Below are 26,760 nucleotides of genomic sequence, written 5' to 3'. Positions count from 1 at the left end.
CTCTTCTCTTCTCTGCTCTCCTGGAGGTATTCAGAGGATGTGTAGATATGGTGCTTAGGGACATGGTTTAGTGGTAGACTTGGCAGTGCTAGGTTAATGGTTGGACTTGATGATCTTGGAGGGCTTTTCCAACCTAAATGATTCTATGATTCCCTTACCCTTTGACTGTCCTACCAGAAAAAGTCAGCCACCGCCTTTGCTTGTGATCATAGTCAAATGAACCTGCTCCTTGAAATGCAGAATTGTCCCTTGAATTGCTGTGATATCTCTCCCTTGCTGCAGAACTCTGTGTGCCCCAGGGTTTTGTTTGCTTGCTTGCTTGGTTTTTATTTTGTTTTGTTTTAAATATGGGTGTTAGCTGTTATGGATGCATGTAGAAAACTGAAAATGTCTATTAGTTGTAAAGTGGCAGCACTAGTCTGAAAAGTCTCAAGCTACTGACCATCCTTAATCTTGCCATCAGAAGTTCTGGGGGTTCCCATGTCTGTGATTACAGGCTTTCTCATTTTTTTCTGATCTTTGGCATTGAGGGAAACCTGATTCCCAGGCACCTGTCACATCATTTTATTTTTCTGCTTTGTTATAGCCTGTTTTGATGGTGGTGGTGGGTGGTTTTTTTTTTTTCCATCTTTCCCCATAGTATTATTGATTTGGCTAGGATGGGTGCATTTTTCACATCTCTTTAAGACAAAAGCAGAAGTCTTGGTTTTGGTCAAGAGATTACAGTTGAAACTCAGTTTGCAGCTAGAGGAAACTGGAAAAATATCATTATCAAGGACTGATAAGTGGAGGAAGGCCAGCCAGAAAGTAAATTATAGCTTTGAATAATTGCTGTTTAAAACTACTGAATAGAAATCATTCACTACAATTACCAATTATTCTCAGCTCTGAGCCACCGCTACACAAATAGAATAAATTAATGTAGAACAATATAGAGAGTGTTTCTAAAAGCAGGTTTAAAGTTTTGGATCCTCTCATTACAACCTTCCTAGATAAAAACAGAGTGAAATTAACCTAATTCTTGAATATTCCCATGCTACGTGTGGCTCTGGTTTTTAGCTCATGTACTAGTAGGACTGAAGAATGTGACACCTGGAATACAGCTCTAAAAAATCGAGATCATGTCTAGGAGTTCTGAACCTATTTCAGAACCATCTGAGCTGCAATAGCCAAAATAAAAAGGGCTTGGAAGAGTACAAACCAGATTGCATAATGCTCTTGTACTCTCCCTTGCACTTTATTTGCATATGAATGCACTTCTTCTCCCTGCCTCCCATTCAAAAAAAAAAAAAAAGTCCTTTATTGCTAGCATATTGGCCAAACCACACACACAAAGAAAGTATTTTGTTGAATCCTGAAGGTGAAGGTCTTTTCTTTCCAACACATCATAGTATGCTGCTGAGTTTGAGAGTATGCTGAAGCTCCTTTCTTTCAGAACTTGTCAACTTTAAGGCATAAGACCAAGTGGTATTTATTGCTTGATATCCTTTCTTGGAAAAAAAAAAAAAAAACAAAAAAAAGATGTCTGGATCCTTGACCCAGAGACAAAACGAGATCTATTTTACTTAGGCTGGAGTTACTTGTAACAGTCACAAATGTAAAACTAATCCTATCAAGCAAATTCTTACCTTGAATGCACTTTCTTCTTAAGAATTGGCCAGGAAAACACATATTTAATGTCCATTTGCCATTTATGGCAAGCATCTCATGACATTCTTAAAGAAACAAAATTTGAATTCACTTTTTTGAGAAGCAGGTTGCACAAAACAGGGGTTTTCTCTTACTGTCCTGTAGCTCCAAGAAGCACCTGCTTAAACTTAAAAGCAAGAAAACACGTTTTGAGGTTGGCTGCCTCTTTTGTGGTGTAAGTCAGTTAACATGCAGGAAGTATCACATTGGGTTTTATGTATCAGAATGATTAACAAATACTGCTTTCTTTGAGGTCCATGCTTCATATTTAAGGGGACTTGGAAAAATCTTGTTGGCAGATCCTAAAAGGAAATGCTTGATGCAACTGTATTCCTAAGAAACATGTAAAGGAGAGCTGAAGCATGTAACTGTTCTATAGGTTTATATTTCATAATACAGCCAGCATTCCAGACCTAAAAAATAATTCAGAAAGAAATATGTTCTGATTTAGAGTACAGATATGCAATTTCTCTAGATTCAGAGACTAATGATAAATAAAAAGGGCTTGTTAACTTAATACCATCTTTTCCAATGTTTTATTAATAATAATCCTTCTTCAAATGTGCATTAGAACTCATAATGATGCTCACCAGATGTCTTTTTGCTAGTCAGAAAAGACAATGCTAACTCAAAAAACATTTTGCAATAAAAGCAAAATGTAAAATAAAACAGACACAAATAACATAGAAGAAAAATTGCATAGCAAGGGAGGGGAAAAAGCAATTAATTTGAAAAATGTACAACTAAAAATTAAAACATAGTTTGGCGAAGTTTTCTGTTTGGTAACTGTATTAAAGAGTACTGCTTGTCTTATTGAAGCAATAAAACAAAATGTTGTCTGCTTAGAAAATGACCTCTAACCTGCAGAAATATGTAGTTCTAGATGAAGATGAAATAATAGTTTGGAAGGAATTAAATTTATTCCAATTTCTACCTTCTGTATACATTTTTTTCTGCATTCTTGAGTCTTTGAATTGCATTGAGGTGCACTGACAAAACATTCAATTCACTATACCAGAATATTCACTATACCATCTTGTTTAATTCATGGTGTAGCATAAAAGCTATGATTCAAAAGCAGACTTTTCAGGGTAGTGCCAGGACAAGCTGCAGGTTTCCCAGTTTGTGTGGACACAGTATTCTCACTTCCCTGAGATAAGGTTTTAAGGAACTGTTAACAAGCATCTCTGCCCTGAAGCTGAAAAAGCAGCTGTAGCATATCAAAGTGCTCTTGCCTTGGTTTATAGAAACTCTTTTAACACAACTTTGGCAATATCAATGATCTGATTAGTAATGTTTCCGTGATGTTTCACTTATTAAAAGCTCTGAGGACAGGTATTTTTGTGCATGTTCTGAACAAGCACATCAGGATCTCTAAGGAACCTTCTTTTCCTCTAGGGAACCTGCTTTGGCAGGGGGGTTGGACCCGATGATCTCTTGAGGTCCCTTCCAACCCCTACAATTCTGTGATTGTGTGATCTCACTTTGGAGCTGGTACTATACAAGGGCTCCAAGAACCTAGTGCAGTTGTTTGGTGTGGATTTAACTCCAGAGCTCTAGCCAAAGAGCTTCATTCAGATGGTAGTGAGGCTTGGCTTCAAATACTGAAGGAGAACATTATGGTCATGCTGAAGCATACCTACACTGAAGCATGCATATTTGACATAGATGAGGTTTTCAGCCCAGAAGGATTGGAGAAGAGTAAAATCTTGTTTTGAAGCCATGTTTTGTGCCTTGTGTTGTATTCCAGAATCCCATAAAGTAAATACAACAGCATGTGTTAAGACTACTGTAAATTGTGGCCCCACCTCTGACTTCAATCATATATCCTAACATGTTCTGTACCATGCCCAATACTGCAGTCCTTCTACCACAAGAACCCTTACTTGTTCATGAAATTTCAGTGTTTAAACTCAGTTCTGGGACTTATATCATTATGATTGGAAGTTTAATACTAATATTGTTACTATAATGCTATATTTCTGTATTGTTGCAATACTGTATTGTTTTTTTCCTCTATCTCTGATTGAGAAATGTAATTGAAGGTCTGAAGCTCTGAATTCTTTAGCAGGGACATTGGGAGCTTACATCTTGTGGTCGTGGTAATATATTGGGTTGGGATTAGAAACGGGAATGATTATTTCTTATGGAGTGGTAGATGTCTAGAGAAATAATATTAAATCCATAGATTGATTTTGAAAATTAGGCAGAGTTGTTTTGAAATTATTATACAAAAGTCAATCAAACTTTTTCTACAAAATTAAAATGCTTATGTATACATACTTGTGCATGTTTATGTAGTTACATAGCTTACCTAGTCACATAATTGCATTCATAGTTACATAGGTCTTAGCCATGATTTCAGAACCTCCTCTTACAGGATTATGTTGTTGACCATGTTATGTTTTGATAATCATCTTATGTTCAGTTATGCGTGTCTCCAATACTGCTAAAATTAATGTTCTGTCCTACCTTTGTGCATGCTAAAGACTTTCATATTTATTACTGACAACTGAAGGATACCTCTTTTTCTTCTGACTTCTTTAATTCTAACTCATAAAATTCTTATTTAAAATGTACGGGGCAAACACTCTTTGCACATAAGCTAGGGGGAATCTGTTGGGAGGATACTTTTTAAGGTGTCTGTTTTAAGGATTGCTGTAATCTTTGAGTATACCTTGTTATACTATTATTTGGTTAATTTTCATTCATTAGGCGTGATTTGTGAGTATATTAGTATACTAGTAATAGTATAAGTAAATAATATTATAAATTATAATATAAATACATAAAATATAGTATATTAGAATTATACTTTAAAATAAATATAATCTTGCTTCTTCAGCATCTCAGCCAGTTTCTGCCAGTCTTTTGGAAGAAACCAGAATCATTGTAAGTTACAGGGTTTCTTTGTCAAAGTTCAGCTGCTGTTTCGTTTCCATCTGATCAAGAGAAAGAAAAGGCAGAAGACAAATACTAACCTTTTTTTTTTTTTTTTTCCTCTGTAGCATGCTAGACTGGAAATCCCTCACTTTTTTTTTTTTAATGATTAAAAATTCCATTCTTTTTTTTTCTGCTGCTGGATGCTTTGATACCAGATGTGATGAAGAGGTTTCCCTTTTTTTCTGTCTCCTTAAAGTTTAATGTTTTTAATATATGTGTTGATTAGTACAGCCTCTTCCACACATTGTACTGTACTTATGAACTTTAATCCTTTTAATGGGAAAGATTCTAATTTAAGTGTTTTTTCCAAAGGAGAAATCTTTTCGCATTTTTGATGTTTTCCTGTTTCTTTTATATCTTTAGCCAACAAGAACACTAGTTATGACGAGTATGTCTCCTGAGTAAGTATTAAACATTTTGACTCTTTAGTCAGCATGCAGTTAAAAGTTGATAATCTTTTCATGCCTATAAAAATGAAATTAATCTTTTGGCCATGTGTTAAAATTTTATTCTGTTATTCTGGCTAGAAACACGTGCATACCTGTGTGTGTCATTGCTATCTACATTGCATAGGGACATATCTGTGTTTGTGTTCTTATGATGCAGACTGAATTGTTCCATAGGTGAGCTCAACAGGGTTTCAGAGGAATAAAATCATAATATTAACCAAGTTTTGAATTTTTCTGAAACATAAAGAGTTAGAGTTTTATGTAGTGAAGGATTCAGACTTCCAGCCCAAGACTTAGCCTTTTCCCCATATGCTCTGTTTCTCTAAAAAACATAAAAAATAAATAAAAAAAAATATTTGAAACATCAGTTTAAAATGTTTTCTTTCATATAAATAGTTGCTGAAGAAATATCAGTTCTAGGCTTTTTAGCCACTTAGTTTCAAAATATTAGAAGCAGCTGCCACTGCATATTTGGGAAGAGTTAATATTTTTCTGGCATGTTCTTATCATACTCTTAAAACTCTTAAAGCATAAAGACATCCAAGAAAAACACAATTCCATATTTTATACTATATTTGCTTACAGTTTTTAAAATTGTTTTTCAAAACTCAGGATATTTCTACTACCCTCAAATCTGTTTCAGTATTGAAGTAATTAAATTATGACAGTTGCATAGCGAGCACTCAGAAACAGCACTTAATGGCTGTACTTTTAGAAATTCTTTGTAAACGGTTGTCAATAGCAATTAACAAATATACTACTATGTAGGTCAGAAAGGCAAAATGGTAGTATTATTTTCCTTGTATTTAATGTGAGTGGATGCAAATAACACCAAGACTGTAAATATATTTTGCTAGTCAGTTTTTTTTGTTATTTTTGCAGTACAGGATCACTGCGAGGGAGGGAAAGATAATAGCTACAGCGCAGATAAGGGTAGTGGAAAACAGAGGCTGTGATGTGCCTAAAAGAAGAGAACAGATCCTGGCAGCTGGGGAGAAAAGTTCTTTTGTTGAAAGAGGTCATTAATGTTATTTATTTTATGTTAACATATGTTGACTTTTCTTAAAAAAAAAAAAAAAAAAAAAAAAAATTACTATTTCATAAAATAAAAGTATCTGGTGATTAAAAATTGGTGTTCTTCAGAACTTTTTCATTAAGATTGTGCTTTTGGTTGTCTACAGTTGTAGGGATTCATCAACCTGTAAGCAGGTGGAGGGAAGGACACTCTTTCTGAAAGAACTAAAAGCAGAAAATAGTCTTCCAGAGGGCAACCCAGTGGCCAAAATCCCATTCTGCTACTCAGTAGCTACAGCTACAAAAGTAGCTCCTTTGAAATTAAAAGTCAAGATGCATGAATTCAGTGGTTTCATGGCCTTGGGTTTTGTGATGATATTAAATGCTGCTCACTGATTCACAGCCAGTAGCTATCTATTTTTCTCAATCTCAAATTCAGTGAAATTTTGCTGTAAATTTGCATCCAGTTGGTTTTTGTTATTGTTGTTGTAAATTTGTATCTGGAAGCTTTTTTTCAGCTGACCGAAGTATAAACTGGTGAGTTGTCAGTGTAACTTAAAAGATATTATACACATAGCCAAGGCCAGAGTTCACAGTAACCAGTGGCAGTATTTAAGCTATTAAGTCAGTGGTTCAATTTCCAAGTGTGTCCACATACACTATCAACTTTTGACTTGTATGAAGATAACTTGCTATCCTGTTTTTACTATTCCTTTGTTTGAAATTTCTTGAAAAAAAAATAATAATAACAAAACAGATTACTGTCTTCTTTGTGAAGAATGCTTCACAGGTTTTGTTAGAATTCCTCTAAGTAGTGTTTGCTTTAGCTGGGATATTTGTGGAGTTACAACTGTTACTCCACTTTCTGTGGAGTGAAATATAGTGAGAACGAAGCAATCCCAGAGGCCTCAGGAGATGTTCTGACTGCTTGCATTATGTCAGTGATTAATTTCAATGCTTTACCTTAGAAGATCATCGCTGTGATATATATGACTTCATTCAAGGTTGTGCTTACTTTTTTTGTCTTACATAGCATGTCATAGACATTTCCGAGAAGACACTGGAACCAGGCTTTCCTCTGCAGATCTTTGCTGTTCAGTTATAATAATGATCACTAATGAGAACAGTAAATTGTTCTTACGCAACAGCTCTTCTGTAGAGATACCAAGATCTCACTGTTTTCATGATGATGTATTTATGTGCTTCAGTGTAACTATGTAGAGAACTCAACTTAAAATTCCAGTTGTAGGTGGCCATTCTGTATTTTATACGCGGTCCATAAGGTGGTAGTTTTATTTAAGGGTAACTGAATTTTTAATTGAAATATTGACTCAGATGTATAGGTAGCAAGAGAGAACTTTGACTTCTCTCTAAATTTAAACACAGCATTTTATTCAGATGACGAAAATCTGATACTTCCTAATGACATCCTCTGAAGAGTGCTGTGTCTGTTTACATTTCTTACTAATACTTTTTTGATAGTACTACAGAAGCAACCAAGAACAAAGCTCTGTTGTACTAGGCATTGTACACAAACAGTATGTTAGATAATTCCGAACTGAAAAAGCTTTTATTTAAACAAACAAGATAGATGTGGGGTACAAAAGAGCTTTGATATGCAAGTAGATATGATTGTGTGCTGACAGAAAAAGGTCTGTTTGGACTCTGTGGAAAGGCTAATAAATTTTGGGTTAGCAAATGGGTAGAGGTTGAGGGAGAAAAGGATAAGAATTGATTGGTGAGGAAAGAAGAGATGTGGAAAAGTAAGAAAACTTGAGTTAATTTGTGTTGTGTATATATGCTTTTATAATCCTACATATCAATTCAACATATCTTTTTTTCCTTTTGTCCTTCTTAGGGAGCAAAATGCAGTAATTCAGGTGGTGAATAAACTTGGAGACTTCTTGTTCTCAAATGTTGTATGTGAAACAACAAGTCATGTAGTTACGGGGAGTCCTCGTCGTACCTTGAATGTTATGTTGGGAATTGCTCGTGGGTGTTGGATTGTTTCTTATGAATGGGTAAGAAATATATTTTTTAGTACAAAATAAGTTTAATTTATTTTGTGTAGCTGAAATATCAAAAAATGTTTATGTCCATGCTATGTGCGATGTTGAGATACTCGAGCTTACAATCGCTCAATTAGAGTTAACTTGTCTGTTTGAAGCTCTGCGTTACACTGAATACTGTCTTTCACTACTTAATCTAACCAATGTATTCCTGTACTGCACCTCAGTGTATATTTTAGAAATGCTTGAAGACTCTTCATCTCACGACAAATGCATTATTTTTGGACAGACTAGAGAATAAACAAAGCATTTCTGCTCAATGTTAACCAAGTTATTTTATTCAGGTTGAATTTTTTGTATACTTTTTTAATACATTTATATTTTGTTCTTAAATATGTATTGTGTTCAGAATTGGTTAATAAAAATAAGAGGAAGTTATTATTTTCCTGCATTGTGGGAAAACTGTTTAAAAAAAAAAAAAAAGGAAACCTTGTAGATGAGTAATTTGGACATTTTGTAATTTACAGAAATAATTCCCAGATGTCCAGATCAAATAAACATTATATTTCCTCAAAATTTCTTGTGGACTACCACATAAGGTTACCAGACTGTTACTGTAAAGAGAAGATAATCATGAATTGCTATACTGGGTTTAGCTGGGATGGACTTAGGTAATTTTCCTCATAGCAGCCCATATGGTGCTGTGTTTTAGACTGGTGACCAAGGCAGTGTTGGTAACACAACAGTGTTTTGACTGAACAGTGCTTGCACAGCATTAAGGCCTTCTCTGTTTTTTCACTTATCCCCGCCAACATGTAGTTTGGGAGGGGACACAGCCAAGAAAGCTGACCCAGCCTGACCAAACAGATATTCCATGCCATATAATGTCATGCTCAGCTGGGGGGAAGTTTTCCCAAAGTAGACATTGCTCGAAGACTGTCTGGGCATCAACCTGCTCATGCATCACTTGTACTTTTGCAATGCTTGGTTTTGATTTTTATTTTTTTTTTACTTTTTTTTTCCTTCACTTACTAACAGTCTTCATCTTGACTCACGAGTTTTTTTTCTTGCATTTGCCCTTCTGATTCTCTCCCTCATCTTGCTGGGGGCTGGAGACTTGAGCAGCAACTGGATGGGGGCTTACCTGTCAATCAGGATCAAACCACCTCAGTTGCTCACTATGATTATAGAGATCAACTGCAAGCCAGTTAATCTGGCATAACAGATGGCAAGTCTTCACCTTTCCTCATGTTTCCAGATCTGTAAAACGTTGGAATTTATATGGAAGTATAAATTCATCTACAGTAAAGAGTTGTAGAATTACTTATTATTTTTCTTCTTTTTCTTTTTTTAATAAATTCTTAAAAATTTAGTCGTTGGGCTGAAAACAAAATAAACTGTTGCCTTTTTGTTTTCAAGATGTCTGGCACCTACCCATGTTAAAAAAAAAAAAAAGCTTCGCCTATGTATTATATATATTAAAGAAGCTGTTATGGTATCCTTTGAGGTTTTAAGACGTTGAAGTTTTTGATAATTAATTTTCCCTGGGATAAAGGGTATTGTATCTTAGGTCATCCTAATGAGCCAGCAATGTGTCTTTGTGGGGGAAAAAAAAGACAAAAAAAGACCAAAAAGACCATCTTTGGCTGCATTAAGAACAAACTTGAGCAAAGGGGTCTAACTAGACAATCTGGTTAAAAATATGTCTTATGACATATGAGAATTCTTGTCTTATTTCTAACTATGTTTGCATAGCTTTTCCATCTTTTTACCCAGAGTAGTTGACTGAATACTTTATTCAAAGGAACCATGAGGAATTCTGCAGAAAACAAGTCAGGGGAATTCCATTTAAGCAAAATAATATTTTCCTTTTTATAATACTAAAACACTCAATCCTTTAAATGCCTTTCTATACTGTAGCTAATCCTACCATAAGTACTCTCATTGGTAAAATACTTCAGATTGGATTCTTAAAATAATCAGTCTGTTTGGAGAAATCATTAGTACTTTTAAAACAAGACATTGTTTTCAACAGTGGTAATTGTCTTGCAGAAGATCTTCCTTAACATTTAAAGTAACTGATTTTTTATTTTTTTATTTTTTTTGCCATTGCCTTTTGACTTGTAACATGGAGGGGGCATTTAGGCAATTTAGCCTGCTTTTTTCTTTTTTTTCCTGAACAATCTTAAAATGGTCTTTTTAAAGACAGTTGTTGGAGAGTTATCAAATTTACCATTAGGCATTTAATCTTTTTAGCACTTCCTTCACGTATATTTCAAGATGAATTATTCAAGTATATATGATGATTCAGTGTGCTAGTGGGAGGCCTTAAATAATGACTAGTCAAACACTGTTTTCAGACACTTAAGAACTTAACGTTTGACATAAATTTTCCTACATGGTGTGGATAAGAGAACAACCTGATTTGCCAAGGAAAACTTGGGACTAATGCTGACCTTATAGCTCTAAAACCTGCAGGACACTTCATCATGTTCCATGCCATACAAGTTGCCCGCTGCTGAATTAAATAAAATAGTCCATGCTTGATTAAAAAGAAAAAAAAAAAAAAAGTGATAGAAAATTGGATTCCAGACTCTTTTTAATCAAAGTAAAGGGAAACATTTTTTAAGACTATAAGTCCACAGAATAAACCATGCCTTTCCACTTTCTTCTTCCCTCCTTATTTCCTCCTTTCTTGTGTTCTCTGTAATCAGCAAGACTGCGTTCTACTAGCATTGAAATTAAGTACGTCAGATGTTATCACTTATTCTTTCCTAACTTTCAGTATTCCTATATCCAGCACAGTTTGATATATGCTGTGCTGCTTTACCATAACTTTTTAAGTTAAATTTTCTTTTGTAACCGTGCATTAGAAAACTTCTAGACAGCTCTTTCTTCTCAATATATACACTTATATTTTTAAGTATTACAGCTTTTCTTAATTCCTTTCTACTACTGAAGGAACAGTTGAATAAGAACACATCATGGCTTAACAATAAAAAGTAGTTTACTCAAGAATAATATTATAAATCATCACTTGTTTTTGTCCTACATGAATTTGAAGCTTTTTTTTTTTTTTTTTACTGTTGCAATGAAAATACAGTGGTTGAAAATTGGTCTTTGCTGCAGTCAAAAACAACCTTTTAGCAACTTAAAATGGAGAGTTCTTGCTTTTGTGTCACTGAAAACTGAATATTGTAGTGAGTGGTGACTTAATTATTTACTGCAGGACCTGTTCATGAACCCTGTATCTAATTTACTTTTTATCTAGGAAAGTAGATATGATGTCTTTGTACTCAATTCCAGAGCCATGATAGACAAGCATTAATCCATCTTCTGTTAAGATAAACAAAATTCAATTCTAAACAAAATTCTGTAAATACTACAAGGATTGATAGAGGTTATTACTGTAAAATTGGCCTGGAAAATGAAATGGGATTACTTAATCATAACTAATCTTTTGGGTTTATGTTTTAATCTATTTGTTGTTTTTTTTTTTTGCCAATTACTCTTGGTACAAACATCATTTTGGTGCTATATGGACATGATGTACATGTTATAGAATATGATACATCTGTCTTGGCTCAAGATTATTTGTGAAGAAATTATTTTCATGCAGCACATCTCTAAGAATTGTATTAAAAATTGCAGTTTTCTTGATTCAGTTAAAGTTGATTTATATTGTCATTAAAAGAAATGGCTTGGATTAACAGGTTTATTTTCAATAAATGTATACAGCTATAAGTATAAGTATATAAGCTATAAGTATATAGCTAACAGATTTCAATAATGTCATTGTAAATTGTAAATAAGTAATTGTAAAAGTATACAAAAGTATCACCTTAAAATTTATAACTTAAAATCTTAAGTTGCAGTCTTAACTGAATGTTTTTTAGTAAGTTGCTGTACTTTGCTTGGCTAAACACAGCAATGCATTATGTTTAGAATTATTTTTAAGTTGATTGACTTATTAATGTACTTAACTGATGTTTAGGCTTGATATGCTATAATAGCTATATAGAAATTTTCTCTGTACAGCTGTTGCATTTTCAAATAATTAGTTTTATGTATTATAAAAGTAAACATAATATCCTTTTGCTTTTGTAATAATGAAATTCAACAATAAGTATGAAGATATGCCACTTTTCGTTATCAACAAAAAATTGCTGTCCACTAACAACAGCCCACAAAAATGAACACCTCTGCTCCTCACACAAGTAAAACACTATTTTCTATATCACACAAAGCACCAGCTTTTGCAGCAGTTTTTATAAGAGATTGCTGGTTCCCCTGAAAGTTGTCAAGCATAAGCTACTTCAGACAACAGTCTATAGAATTTGTTTCTGAAAATGATAAGATTGCTTTCTAAATTGTTTGCATTTTGCTTCCAGTAGCACAAGAATTTGGGCAAAAGAACTCTTTCTAGAAAGTTAAGAGATGGACTAATTGTATGTGGGAAAATAAGATTTACATTAGTAGCTTATTATCAGTCTGTTTAGTTTATAATCTTGTTTCATTTTATGATCTGTAACATATTAAAGGATAAATATATCATGCTTAATATGTATTATGCCAATTTTTGTCCAAGGGAACATCTCACAATACTGCTTATGAAATTTTATGAATAAAGTAATTTAAATGAAAACTAATAATATATGGATTTATATAACAACTTTATCCAAAATAATTTTTTAACAAACAAACAAAAAAATCAGTTAGCTGTGAATCAAGCATGATGGTAATTTCATGTACTGGTGAAATTCAGATTGTTGTAAGGTGAATAATGGCAACAGTTTAATGGTGCATGGCTACGCTAACAGTAAGAAACAGACATAATATATTTGAAAAGTCTGGAGAACCATGTAGGCAAAATGTGATTGCAAGAGGTAAATGATCCTAAACATAGGGATTTACTTTCTAACAAAATCCACGTATCCCATTTTGGGGAGTGTATATATATACCTCTTGTTAACTTAATACTACCTGTTGCTATAGGAGCAGCAGGGTATTGGGTGCATATGTTTTTAAGGTTGAGTCTACGAACTGTGCTGTCTGTCACTGGTGGGTAATGATACTTTTTGGACTCGTAATTAAGTCCTGCCAAATGATAACTACAGGAAGTACCTTGCAATGTTCAAATATCTGTAAAAGGAGAAAGTTATTGAATTGTGTGATAGTGGGCAACTTGGCAAAGAACTTACCAGTCTTTTACATATATGGGAAACTATATGGCTCAGCTCACACTCATGAAGTCAATGAGGAAAATAAACTCTCTGTTCATCAACATGTCCTTCAGAATTTAAACTATCTAGAAATTAGTAGGAAAATGACTTTATATGACTTACGGGTAGCCTCATGATAGGAACTTTGGTCCCATAAGGATGATGCATTTACCAGTTGAGAGAGTCTCTGAACCCTCCTTATGAGGATTTAAAATTATAGATAGTCTACTGGCTGCAACTTATAATGATGATTTTTTTTTTTTTCAAGAATGGCGTAGAAAATCAGCCTAGAAAGAGTGCTGGATGGAATATTTTTAGATTTTTTTTTGAAAAGTACGTTTCAGAAGTTGAAAATATACCTATTTGAAGTAGTATATAAAAGACAGAGTAAGATCGTAGTTCAAATACTATGTTCATTTGCTCATCATAACAATAGAAAATCATTTCTGTGACAGGCAGAGGAAATACTTAAATGTAATTTCAGTTTTCAATGTGTAAAAATGAGGAGTCTGTATGTAGGCAAAGATATCCCTGAACATTTGAAGTACTCTTTGATTATCCATTTTGTGATGGCCCTGATGAGAAGTCTGAAAGTTGTCCAGAGTGTCAGGATCGCAAGTCTGCAAGGATCATGTCCATCCAGGATTTTGGAGCTCTGCTGAACACAAATGATCATGTAGTTTCTAGACAGTCAGTACTCTGCTCTGTTAGCAACCTTTTTTTTGATCCATAATGTACAGTTGGCGGAGGACACCTAACAGAATGAATCAGAGCTTTTCATCTTTGCAGGCTGACATGTATTATATAAAATAGTTTCATAATCCCAGCCAGTTGTAGGAGTTGATAATCAGTCCAGTATTGTTCAAAACCTTCATTTATGATCTGGCTGATGGGACAGAGGGCAGCCTCAACAAACTTCCAGATAATACAAAATTGGGAGAAGTGTTTAATACACCCGATGGGTATGCCCATTCAGAGGGATCTTGACAGGCTGGAAAAATGAAGTTCAATAATGAACTGAATCAAGAGAACAGAACTGATATAATATGGCAATTGTTGACTTTCTTCCCTTTTGACTGCCTGTTTAAAAATTTTATTCTGGTATCACAATGCAAAAAGCTGACTCTTATAATATCCTTGTAAGATTTTGAAAATGAATGTGGCCATGCATAGAAATATGACTGGTATTTTAATGGTTTTTTTTATTTGTAAAATTTGTGCTTTTCAGATTGCTTGATTTTTTTTTTATTTTTTTTAGGGAATCATTTGGTTTGGGTAAATGAAATATCAAACCAACTATTGTAACTGCACTGTTGGTTCTAATTGCACATTCAAACATTTTGCTATTTTAGAAATTATAAAAGTTCTGCTTATGGTTTAATTTATTTTAGGTTCTGTGGTCTTTGGAAGTTGGCCATTGGATCTCAGAGGAACCATATGAACTTTCATCCAACTTCCCTGCAGCTCCTGTAAGTTTGATTGCCCTTTAAACTTGTAAACGCTCTTTTATTTCTCTGAAAAATTATTGGCCCTATACAAAGGTATTGTGAGCAAGAATGCTATGAAGAAAAAACATATTTGTCAAAGAATATATTACAAGGAGTTATTTTCTCCTTCATCTACTACTTCTTGAAGTGTGTATAACAACTAACTTCTGAAGCTTATGCAAAACCTTAAACAGAAGGTGCAAAAGATCAATTCACCAATTAACAATGGAATAAACTAACATCTTACGTAAATATAAATGTACTTTAATTTACTTGTGGCATATCTAATTTCTACCCACACATATATATACTGGAAAGGCATGTTATTGCCTAGTGAGAATATATGTCAGGTAATGGTGTCAATATTTTCAGTCTGAAAATAGCTTTCAGAATGTAAAATTACTGTGGACTTCTAAAAGTATTTAGTAGGTAAAATGAAGCATTTTTCCCTTCTTCAGTGCTCATTACTGAGCTCAAGTACTGAGCTGCAAACTAATGCAAAAGCGTGTTTGTGGTGGCACAGTGTATCTGTGCAGATCTAAATGTCTGCACTCCTTGTGTTGTAACTGACTAAACACTAATTTCATTTTGGATTTAAAATACTCCAGCAGGTTGCTGGTTGATCACTAACAGTTTTGCGAAAAAGGTTTCATGATTTCTCTTACACTGCAGCTAGATAAATATTTCTTATCTGCTACTTGTTTCTCAAAGTTTCTTACAGGTTTTGAGGACAGAACATTTAATGGAGGTTGAACTTTATTTTTACCATAGTTGTATTGACTGTTAAGAAGTCATTTTTAACTTTCCTTCTAAATCCATGATTTATGTAAATTGACTCGTTCAAGATGAAGACTTTACTCCATGATTTTAAGCTATAAGTTCTCAAAGTGAAGCTTTTTTTTTTCTGAAATAAGCCCCAAGAAATTAATCATTCATTATAATGTAGTACTTTTTCCCTAAAAGGAGGAAGCAAATTTTGAATATAGCAAATACTTTAATGGCAATGCTTCAGGTGAAAAATAAATAAGCATGTTCTTTCCTTCTGAATTTGTCCCCCCCCCCCCCCCCCCCCAAAAAAAAAAAATCACCACAGTACTTCAGATCAAGCTGCTTTGAGTTTTCTGTTTGTTCTCAGACCACCTTGTCTAATAACCAAGTATGCTATCAGTAACAACTTACATAGCATTCTTTGGAAGTGATTCCTGCTGGTGTTGGTTTTTGGACTCTGTTTACAGTTTTTGTGCCTAATGCAGAACTAGGAGGAGTGGAGAGATGATGAGGAGATAAAATGGAGGGAGGCATGGTTGTGCTGAGAAACTTGTTTGCAGGGTTCTTCTTCAGCAGAGGAACAACGTCAGTGTTGAAAGTGATATTTCTGTCACCTTTCCCTTATTGGGTCATTCTTGTGTTTTACTGTAGTAGATACCTCATATTTAAAGATACAATTTTTGTTTGAGTATGAATGGAGTTTACATTTCCTTTCTTTTCTTGTTATATCTTCTTTGCTTCCTAACGAGCATTAGAGAAAATGGAAGGGCATTCTACTTTTATGTACTGGTTGTTTTTTGATTACAGGAAGGAATTAAAAGGAGTTATATTATCACTGTGTTTTAATTATTTGTATCAAACCAAAGGAGTGGTTGCAGCCTTCTTTTTCCTATCGCATTCAGTCTGAAATGCCCTCCTCTCACTTCACTGTGCTGTTTGCAGTTTAATCCATGCAGTCTCATTTAGATAATGAGATCACTTCAAACATATTCACTCTATAATTTTACTTTCATGTTGATGAATAACTACTCAATGTTAAAAAAAATCATTTAACAATTGATCTGTTAAATGTCTATCACAGTATCATTAATCATCTTCCCGGAATAGTCATCAGAAAGAGCCTTTTGCTTTATAAAAACTTTTTTTTTTTCCAGCAAATTTAAAGTAGCCATGCAGTATTTAATTATTCTTGTTCTATAGTGTTTTCTTATTAAAACAATGAAAGTTATTATCAACCAGAAGTTAGCACTATTTTTCTTTGCTAGGTCAAATATTCATATTGTACAAGATTCAATCACAATTTTTAAGAAGCCTTTTTCAGATTATTGGACTGGATATACTTACTATCAGAAATATTGGGAGTATTTTCTTTATTTATCTGATTAAATGAGATGAAGGAGGAAATACGCTATTTCTATTCAATTTCATGGAATCATAAAATATCTTATCACATACTTATCAGAAAGTACCTGTGAAGGTTTAGTTCAATGCCCTGCTTCAAGCAGATCTAATTAGATAAGGATACTAAGGGACTTTTAAGGTCCACCCTGATGCTAATAAACAAAAATCCAACTATCTAAGTGGAATTTCCCAAATTCCAATTTGTGTTCATTGCTTATTGTTCCACTGCAGCACACCTCCAAGTAGGGTCTGCCTCTGTCTTCTGTGTCAAACTGTTGTAAACAACAGTAAGGTCTCCCTTTCTTCTTGTCTTGTCCAGGCTAAAACAAAAAGGCCTTCTCTCCCAAGCTTTCTTTGTACATCATGTGCTTCAAACCCTTTACTATCTACCAGACGAAAGACATGTAGAAATTAATGAAAGTAATTTTGTGAAGCATTTTTTAATTTGGTATATCTTTACAAGTTTCCTATGAGAAAAAATAAATTACTTAGAGTAATCTTAAATATATTGAAATTGTAGTGTACAACTCTTCAGATGATGACTTAATTTACATTCATTGGGTTTATTTAAAATCAGGTCATGAAGTAATATTTAGAAGTATTTTTTGGCTCTGATACTCTTCAGTGATGCTGACATATATTTTCAGTGACGAAGAATGGTGGTGTTGTAAATGGTAGGGTACTCCAACAGAGTTTTACTGACTGCTAGTATGAAATGAAGAGTTTACCTCCATCTTTTTCAAAATCGTTTACTGTTTTTAAGATACAATGCCTTTTATTATGTAAGCCTCCAGAAATGTTGTGTCTGGGCTTTTTGCTTTGTTTTGGTATGAGGTGTGTTAGCTAATGGTTTGACGTCTTGTAGCTAATTCAGTCAGCTGCTGAAATTAAAAATTTATAAAATTATTACTTTAAAGCAAAGACTAAGCATGAAAATTAAATTATGTAATTAAAAAAAAAAAAAGTCAAAAATTACCTGGTAGAGTCATTTATTCACATTGTGTCATACATTGAGGGCCTACCTTCTTCATGAAAAATTTTGAGGGAGAAGCCCTAACCTTACTGAAAAACAAACAAACAAAAAAACCTACAGTATGACCTTTGGTAACTTTCAGATTTTTTTTTCCTTTTTTTTCAAATGTAGTAATTTCTTTCTTAAGTCACATGCATAAATTGAATTTCATCAAATAACATGCATATGTTTTTTAAGATAGGTTATTTTTACAAAATATTTAGATGGACTACAGCACCATGACTGATTGTCATAGACAACTAGACATTTGGTGTTAATGCTGTTGTCTCAGTTTATAAAATACTGGTGAGTTATTTTACAGGTAAATGACAAGGTAATAAAAAAGTGCAATTTTCATAACAATGTAAAGAAACACTATAATTTGCAAGGATTTTTGTAACTTAAAAATAGTGACTGTAATAAGTGCAAACTGAAAGAAATGGTGTTTTTTGTACATGGTATTTCTCAAGAATAAATGCAAAGTACTTAAATGCTATTTGTCCTCTGTTAAATAAAGTAATACAGGCTGTTGGGGGAAAAAAAACTGAATAGGTGTAAGAAATTGTTTAGGAGATTATGGGGGAAAGAATGTAATAACTACAGTATTGAGCTAATTACAGAAGAGTATAATTTCTATGTACATAACGGCAAACAGACACACAGATAAATAGTTCTAGACCTAGTTAAGTGTTTTATATTAGAGTAATGTTTGAAGTTCAGTGATGAGGCAAAATACATATTGCTAAAACTATTTTAGATATCTTTCACAGTTCCAGTTATTTACTAACACATACATAACATAAATGATCGGTAAAAGACAGTCCTTCAGTTGTCTGACAGTTTCTTGGATATTCTTTTTATTCAGTCATTTAGCCAAATAACTGTTATATCATGTTGATGCTTTAGACTTTGTGTCTAGTTGAATAATATGAGCTTTAGCGGATCAAGGCTATTGCAATTCAAGGATTGGAATGAACTGATCCCTTCAGAACATTAGCGCATGTTTTCTGGGCTTGAAAATGAGACAAGTTGCAGATGTGTTTATATGCTTGGCAAATGAAGTCTTTGAAGACTATACAATACATAATTCACATAAGAATGCAAAAGCATTTAAAAATCTGCTGGTCGAATCATCATAGTCGTGGCTTTGAGAGAGTATCCTGAGCCTTTCCAGTAGTACCACTTAATACCGTTGAACTTGTTGTTGTTCTGTCGTAATGGGTAATACATTCCATTGAGGTTAGAAGGACCACATGCATCAAACCACCACCCTGTAAGATCAAAAAACAAAGGAAAATGTCAACAGATGAAAAATATCTGCACAAATAATTTTCAAAATAGTATATATGAAGATTTTAAACTCTTTTTTGTCCCAAAATGAGAAACAAATCTAAAACGAGTTTCTTGTTCCCATGATTTGGAAGTGTCAATATAAAATATTTGCCTCCAACCCAGTAAGGAAAGGTATTTGGGTATTAACTACATGTTCTTAAAGCTTATGTAATCCTTTGGAGTTTAAAGTTGCATAGGGAAGGCGTTGAAGCTATGTTAATTACTTATCAATATCAAACTATTGTTGACAATCTGAGGGCAAAACTTTATTTAAAGTGTAATGATATTGAGTTGTCTTTGCTTTTCATCTGCTCTTTTGTAAATTCCTGTCCTTTGCAGATTTAAATTCCCTTTTCAGTTGTTTTTAGAGGATTAATTCAGTTATCTGTTTCAGTTCTGTGTGCAGATAAGTTCAAAACAACTGTGTTGATACTTGGTAAGAAGGAGGAAAAAGCAGCCCAAACTTATATTGTAACCTTGTGGTCCTGACCTGTTAGTAGGTCATAAGGAAAAATTATTTTTATTAATAAGATAATATTTTTATACTTTTGTTATGATGGCGATAATATGCATGTTCTGTTTAACAGGGCAGCAATCCAATTATCCTTTTAGATAAGCAGAAACTCTTTTTGTGCTATAGGGAAACAAACCATTTCTTAAGAGATTGCAGGAACAGAAGTCAAATTTACAAAAAGCAGTTGTTTACATTTCAGAATATAGAATTCTAGATTGACAAATTATAGAATGACTTGTGTGGTTCAAGGTCAAAACATTACCTAGAACTCCAATAAATAGTGAACAATAATTAAAAAAGTGTACATGCCTCTTATGTGATTTATCTTAAATGCATGTATTGACATTTCATGATCATATTGAAATATGGAATTAAATACTTGTACCGTTCCATAGCATATATGTCATATGGCAGGTTTGGGGGGTTTCTCCTCTTTTGGATAGTTAAGAAATGTGTCTGTGTCTAAAAAATCAAGAGCCATTTCACTGACCAACTGAAGCTCTAAAATAAATTTTGAAGGGCTTTAGGTGTTTTAATCTCCAGGACTGTTAACTCATTCCTTGGAAGAAGAATCTGCTGTCACTCTTGTTAGTTCTGTAATCACAGACTTTCTTGTACCCCAGCTTGAGGGACTGGTGTGTATGTGTGTGTTTGTTCGTTTGTTTTCCCAGTTTTAACTTCTCTTGTTTTATATTAACTTTTGTCAAATGGTAAAATATTTCATTTGGAGTTACCACTCTAGCATTTCTGTCAGTTTGGGGTTTCTTCAGTAGTCAAAATTTAGTAAGTCAAAATTACCACAGTTTATCTCATAGACAATTTCTGTGCCAATAAAAATAGGAAGACTGAGAAAGAAAAAAACATTCCTACCTCCTGTTAGCATTTGTGAACATTTGCAAATACATTTGTCATTGTCTGCATCCTTTGTGCTAAAATCATTTCCTGGTTGGCTTATACTGCTTATTTTGCCTGCTGTCCCCGTAAGTCCTTTAAGGTGGATCCTGCAGAACAGAGGAATGGAAAAACAAATATTTTGTGGAAGTTAATGATATTTGATCTACACAATAATGATGAAATAATTTGCAGTAAGCATCCTGTTCAAAGAGTTCAGTTCTCTTCTAGCTAATGCACTGTTGTACTGAGCGGAAATGGTCAGCACAATATCCTAATGAACAGTGTCCACGTTAGTAGAGATAGCTGTTTTGTTCATGCTATATTAGAAGAAAACGACAGCAGGTAGATAATTTTTTCATGTATAATTTCTTCATTAGGCTTTCTTCTGTAAGTAGTTGTGTGCAATTTATTTATTTTTTTTAAATTCAAGTTAAAAAGCTTAACCAAAACTTTTTTTGGTTCCTGTTTTGCTATTACCACAATATGGCAATGTAGCATTACAACTTGGCATCTATGAGAGATAAGAACATTACCTGGACTCTCAATCACCAACTAGTAACTGATACTAAGGATTTTCTAAATATTTCCGTTTCCATTTTCCAAATTCCTTCTCCTGGTAAGTTTGTTTCACTTCCCTAGTAAGTTAAACTTTCAGTGAGGCTGCTCCTGTTCAGATCTCCTTATGCAGGTACAGACACAGTGAGAAGAGATACTGGAGCACTGACCTGGGGAGGCAGTTACACAGCTATGACTATGTTACGCAATTCAAAGCGCATGTCTTGAACTGGGTGGACTTAAACCCTCTGTTCCCACAGTGACTCTTTGCTGATTGCATTTCTGTATCAGTAGCTTGCCTTTCTCCGAGCTATTCTCTTTGTTTAAGGAGTAGAACTGACTCTGAGAACTAGCTTCTCCCCAGATAGGTCTTGATTTTGCATGTAATTCTCTGCTTATGATAGAAGTTTTCTTTGGTAATTTAATAGCTAGGAAATATAAAATGTGTTATAATAACTTATGTAAAAATATTATGAATGAATGAATTTGTATTTATTCAGATTTCAAAAGATTAGCTCATTACAAATTTCCTCAAAAATCTCAAAAAGTTAAATATTCTGTTTTTTCTTGAGGCAAGTTTAAAACTTTCTATTTAAACACTGACCCCTGTAAGCCAGTTTATAACATATTAGTAAAGGTTCTGGGAACAAAGTTTGAGCCTAGACTTGATTTGCAAATATCATTTGAAATTTAATATAAAGCAGAGTTTCATATGACTGAAGCATGTTTTAAAAGTATGGCTTATAACAGAAGATGATAGTCAGTGGATGTAAATTGAAATGAGATTCTGATCTCATCACTAGATGTCAGGAAATCTTCACTGTGCAGACAAGCAATGGAAGAGGTTGTACAGTCTCCATCTTTGGAGGTTATGAAGACCAAAGTGGATAAAGCCCTGAGGCATAGTCTGACCTCATAGCTTTGAGATCAGGAAGTTGGACTCAGCTAGAGTCCATTCCGATCTCAATTTTTTCTATTATTCTATGAAATGTCAGTTTTATGAACCAACTCATTCAGCTGTTTTAATGTTTTTAATATAACGAAAGTTGCTCTTGCTTGAATAATCTCGTTTTTTCATTTTTTATAATTTTAAATATGTTCTTTAAACTGTTGCATTCTATGATGTAGTCCATGTTTGGTTGTATTTTAAAATAAAGTATCTATTTACAGATAACCAACTTAGTTTTCAGTAATTATTTTTTAATCACGTAAATGGACAAGGGGTAATGACCCATATTGCAAAGGTTGTCTTACCAAGTATTTTAATGCATTACTTTAAAAAAAAAAAAAAAATCTCTGCTGTTGATTCTAACTGTTCCCAGATGAAAAAATATTTGCTTTGGAGATGAGACAGCTGTATACTACTAAGGCATTAAGATCTAACATTCTGGAAGAGGGAGATGCTGATAGTGTTAGATTGCTTTGCATACAAGACCTGAGTTGAAGTAACAACTTCATTTCTCTTGGGTGTCAGATTGACTTTGTTTACATCAAATAGTTGTTAGTGATCTTGGAGAAATTGACCTAAATTTAGGTATTTTTCTCTGTCCAGTCAGGTAAAGCTCAATGAATCTGTAAGATTCATATAAAGAAATGTTTCCCAGACCATGTAGTAGGAAAACATCTGTGATACTGCAGTCTTGAGTTCTTCTATACACTATCATACGATATCTACTGCATTGACAAAGAGCCTGTCAGAGTATGAACTGCCCGTATAATTCAGTTGTGGCTGATACTATGTTAAAATGCTATAATAATATTGAAAGGTTTTTTTCATTTTTTTAAACAAATATGTAAGAAAAAACTGTGAAGCTTTATATTTTACTGAGTGATGGAAGCATAAATAATATGTCCATTAAAATTCTTCTTAAAAGTGGATGGTTTGTAGGGGTTGAGATGTTATTTGGTCCTAGCGTTATTTTCGTAGGTAGGAACGTTATTCTTCAAGAATCCAAGAAAATGGTTAAAGGAATGAGAGGGTAGCATTAGCTCTCTATGCAGTGAACTTCTTCTGGTGAAAGACTGAAATGGAAAATCTCCTTGCAGCATTGTCTATCTGTCATTCACAGTCCAGAAATTAATTTATTCCCTGGAATCATGATTTGATAGTCTCTTGCCATTCACAGTCTTTGATAGACTTTGATAGTCTTAAAGCCATTTGCACTGTTGATCCAGCAAATAGTTCCTTTTTTTTTTTTTTTTTATTCAAATAAGGAAAGGTGAATGTTGGTTTAAAACTTAGGAATTGTTACAATTGTATTTTGGTAAAGAAACATTTAACTGATAGTCTAAACCATACTGTTTAAAGACAAAGTAACTCATTAACAGATTTTAGGATTTCTTTCTTTAAAATGTCAATTACATTTACCCAGCTGCAAGATACAAAATTTTGTTGAGACAAGAAGAAAAGCAAATCTAGAAGTTAAATTTGTCTAAAAGTTCTCTTTGACAAAGTTGCCTGTGATGTGGAAAAAAAAAAAAATAATAATCAAAAACCCATTTTCCCCCTCATACCTTTCTACTACGGAGCTTTGAGAGTTACCCCATGTGTACATTTGAACATGGCAGATGGCAGTTGTTTTTCTGTGTAAAGAGGACACTTGGATGAATCTACATGCTTGGAGTAGAAGATGGATGTACAATAGCATTTTGTGCCCCTCTTTCCTCTGCAACTGCAGACTTGTTCTTATTGACCTGAAAATTGCACACTGCCATCTGCTGTATTAGTATGTGTATCCTATACTATGCCATACTCTCTCTTCACCTTTGTGCATCTGGTTTGTTACACACACACAGTGTGCACTAGCAAAATGTACATTGTCTCCTTTGAAAAAAAAAATTAAAATGTTTTAGGGAACAGGTGAAAAACAAGGCAAGCACTACTTTCTGAGTGAATTGAAAAAAATGTACATAATTTGTAGAAAACAAGGTAATGCATCTACACAGTTTAGAATAATTTTTTCAGGTCATTTTTTTTTAATTCAGACCACATTTTCCTGCTTACCTGTATTTTTGTTCTTCATTTGCTAGATAGAATTGGTCATACAAAGAATATGCTTCATTTCCTTCCCAGTCTTTCAGGAGTATTTTAAGAACGTAACGCTTCTGATTAGTCAGTTGAGAAACAAACTCATTTCCTAGCCAGTACTCTCCAGCAGGATCACCAAATCCCTGTAATTCAAGTTGTATATTTAAATAATTGTGTTTTCTGTGTTGTTTTTTTTTTAATTATTATTTGTGTTTGAAGTGATCACTTGATCAGTTTTAACAGTCTGTTAACTCATAATTTTAGTCTGTGAACGTTCTAGATGTTTAATATTTCAAGAAGTTGATTTCAGCAATGACAACTTTAGGAATCTGAAATAGTGAATCAATAGATTATTTGGAGCAAGTTGCCACTAGCAACACAAATATAAATAACTCAAAAATGTGGACATATCATGGAATAGTTATTAATGAAAAGTGAAGTCACTCTTTAAAAACAAATACCACACTTGCAAGACTGCTTCAGAAAACAATTTATACTACTCTGACATTTTTTTAATGAACATCTAAAGATAAAGGCAACTTATAAAATCTTCATAATTTCTAAGGGTGCTATTAGCATTACTTTATTATATCAGATTTCAGATTACAATACTAAATTATTAGTATTACTAAGTATTAGTAATTAGTATTAGTAATACTAAGTTATTAGTAATAGTAAGCCTCAGAAAATATTGTTTACCATCTTGTAGTCTTTCCATGTCCGGTGAAAATCCACGCTGCCATCTTCACGTCTTTGCATAATTGTCCAACCTCCTCCATTAGTTTCCATGTCACAGTAGGCCTATCAGAGTAAGTATGTAACAGTCTAAGTTCATACAGTCTTGTGGAAGAAAAACAACAACAACAAAAAAAAAAAACACAAAGCATATACTTTGCATAATTCTCTATAGTGGCAAGTTTTAAAGTGTACAACGTGTATTAACCTAGAAATGTTGATTTTCATAACTTCATAAAATAATTTGTGTTGTCCACAAATAACTCACTATGCATCGCGTTTATCAGAATACAAACATCACCTTAAAAACAGCTGATGGCTAGTGTTAAATGGGTCATCAACTTAAGATCTAGACTTTTAAATGAAAAAATGAATGTAGCTTCTGACTCTGTACTCTTGCATTTACATTTTTTCCTGATGAAATATTTCTCCTGAAAGATGCTTTTACTTCTTCAGCTTTTTTTTTTTTGAGAGAAAAGAGTCATTCAAATTCCCCATGGTTTGCCAGAGTATACACACTGTTAAATTCAAACAGTGAACAATCTGAAAAATGGTTTTATTTCCACTGTCATTGTTCAATATGTTTGCAGATTATCTGTCCCCCAGACATGAATGTAGGTGTAGAATTGTTAGCTGAAAAGTTAAATCTTGAAGACATGCTGTTATTCAGACTGCAACAAATGATCTATATTCTAGATATTCTAGAACTAAAATGTAACTACTATACTATGATGTTTCCAAATATTCATAGATCATATCTGACTTTACCAAGTTATTGCTGTACATTTGAAAGGATTGACATGTAGTAGGCAGTTTACTGAACTCTGTATTAAAATACACTGTAAATGCATTCCTAGCACAGCATAGTTCAAATATATAGGTGACTTGTTCAGTTGATCTCTTTCTAAAATAAAATAGGAAATGACTGGTATATACTCACTGAACTATAACAGATAAAAGGGTCAACTGGGAAGATGCTGATAGAAAGAAAATCTTTTGAAAATTTGGAGGTAATTTTTGAATCATGTTTGAGAAAAATAGGGAATAAATTAACAAGAAGAATTTGTGAATACTTAGGATCTTTTTTTTTTTGAATAAAGATTTAAAATTATTACATCTAATTCTGCTTTTCTGAAACTAGCAAAACTTAAAAAGGGATGTGTGAAGTCAATGGAAAAGGACTGGTGTAAAACAGTATAATTGAAAGTCATATTGAAATCAGTATCTGCATATACTGGATGTCAGTACAGATACTCAGAAAAATCTTAAAGTTCTTGTACAAGTATTTCTGTTTGGAGAGTTCATACTTTAATGCTCTAGGTGCTCTTATTTGGAAGTTTGTGTGTGTGTGTGGTTTTTAGCACTTTCTGCCAAGATATTGAAGTTCTGAGACTTCTTCAGAATCATTTTAAGTTTGAAAAGTTTTGAAATCATAGTTTCAGTGTTAAGCTACATTAAATTTTAATCTGTAGGCTAGCTATTTAGCTATATCATTAAATAAGCAAAATTTAATCTTGCCATCTATGGTAGTGGTGCCAAGACTTGACTTCTTAGGCTTGGTTAGAATATTTCATCTTTTAAGATTAATTAAAATAAAATTTAAAAATAAAATTTAAAAATAAAATAAAAAACAAGCATAGAATCACAGAATAATAGAATGGCTTGGGTTGGAAGGGACCTTATAGATCATGTAGTTCCACGCCCACTA

At 33.4% G+C, this 26,760-nt stretch overlaps 2 protein-coding genes across 7 annotated transcripts in view; one reads left to right on the top strand and one right to left on the bottom strand.

Moving 5' to 3' along the window:
• MCPH1 (microcephalin 1) overlaps positions 1 to 26,760 on the top strand; it is a 130,562-nt gene that overhangs the window by 30,831 nt on the left and 72,971 nt on the right. For all 3 annotated transcript variants that reach the window (XM_080584553.1, XM_080584555.1, XM_080584554.1), the window contains 3 exons: positions 4,996 to 5,033; positions 7,954 to 8,116; positions 14,718 to 14,795. In XM_080584553.1, coding sequence (XP_080440679.1) covers positions 4,996 to 5,033; positions 7,954 to 8,116; positions 14,718 to 14,795 — 279 coding nt within the window. The remainder of the gene's footprint in view (positions 1 to 4,995; positions 5,034 to 7,953; positions 8,117 to 14,717; positions 14,796 to 26,760) is intronic.
• The window catches only part of ANGPT2 (angiopoietin 2), a 48,252-nt gene continuing 39,446 nt past the window's right edge, over positions 17,955 to 26,760 (bottom strand). For all 4 annotated transcript variants that reach the window (XM_080584556.1, XM_080584559.1, XM_080584557.1 and 1 more), the window contains 4 exons: positions 25,017 to 25,118; positions 24,294 to 24,460; positions 20,711 to 20,841; positions 17,955 to 19,265 (listed from right to left, as the gene is read on the bottom strand). In XM_080584556.1, coding sequence (XP_080440682.1) covers positions 19,105 to 19,265; positions 20,711 to 20,841; positions 24,294 to 24,460; positions 25,017 to 25,118 — 561 coding nt within the window. In that variant the 3' untranslated portion in view covers positions 17,955 to 19,104. The remainder of the gene's footprint in view (positions 19,266 to 20,710; positions 20,842 to 24,293; positions 24,461 to 25,016; positions 25,119 to 26,760) is intronic.

Source organism: Anser brachyrhynchus (assembly GCF_964034855.1).
Source record: "Anser brachyrhynchus genome assembly, chromosome: 3".
Lineage (NCBI taxonomy): Eukaryota > Metazoa > Chordata > Aves > Anseriformes > Anatidae > Anser > Anser brachyrhynchus.
Note: the sequence above shows the minus strand (reverse complement) of the source record. Positions and strands in the feature narration are given on the sequence as shown.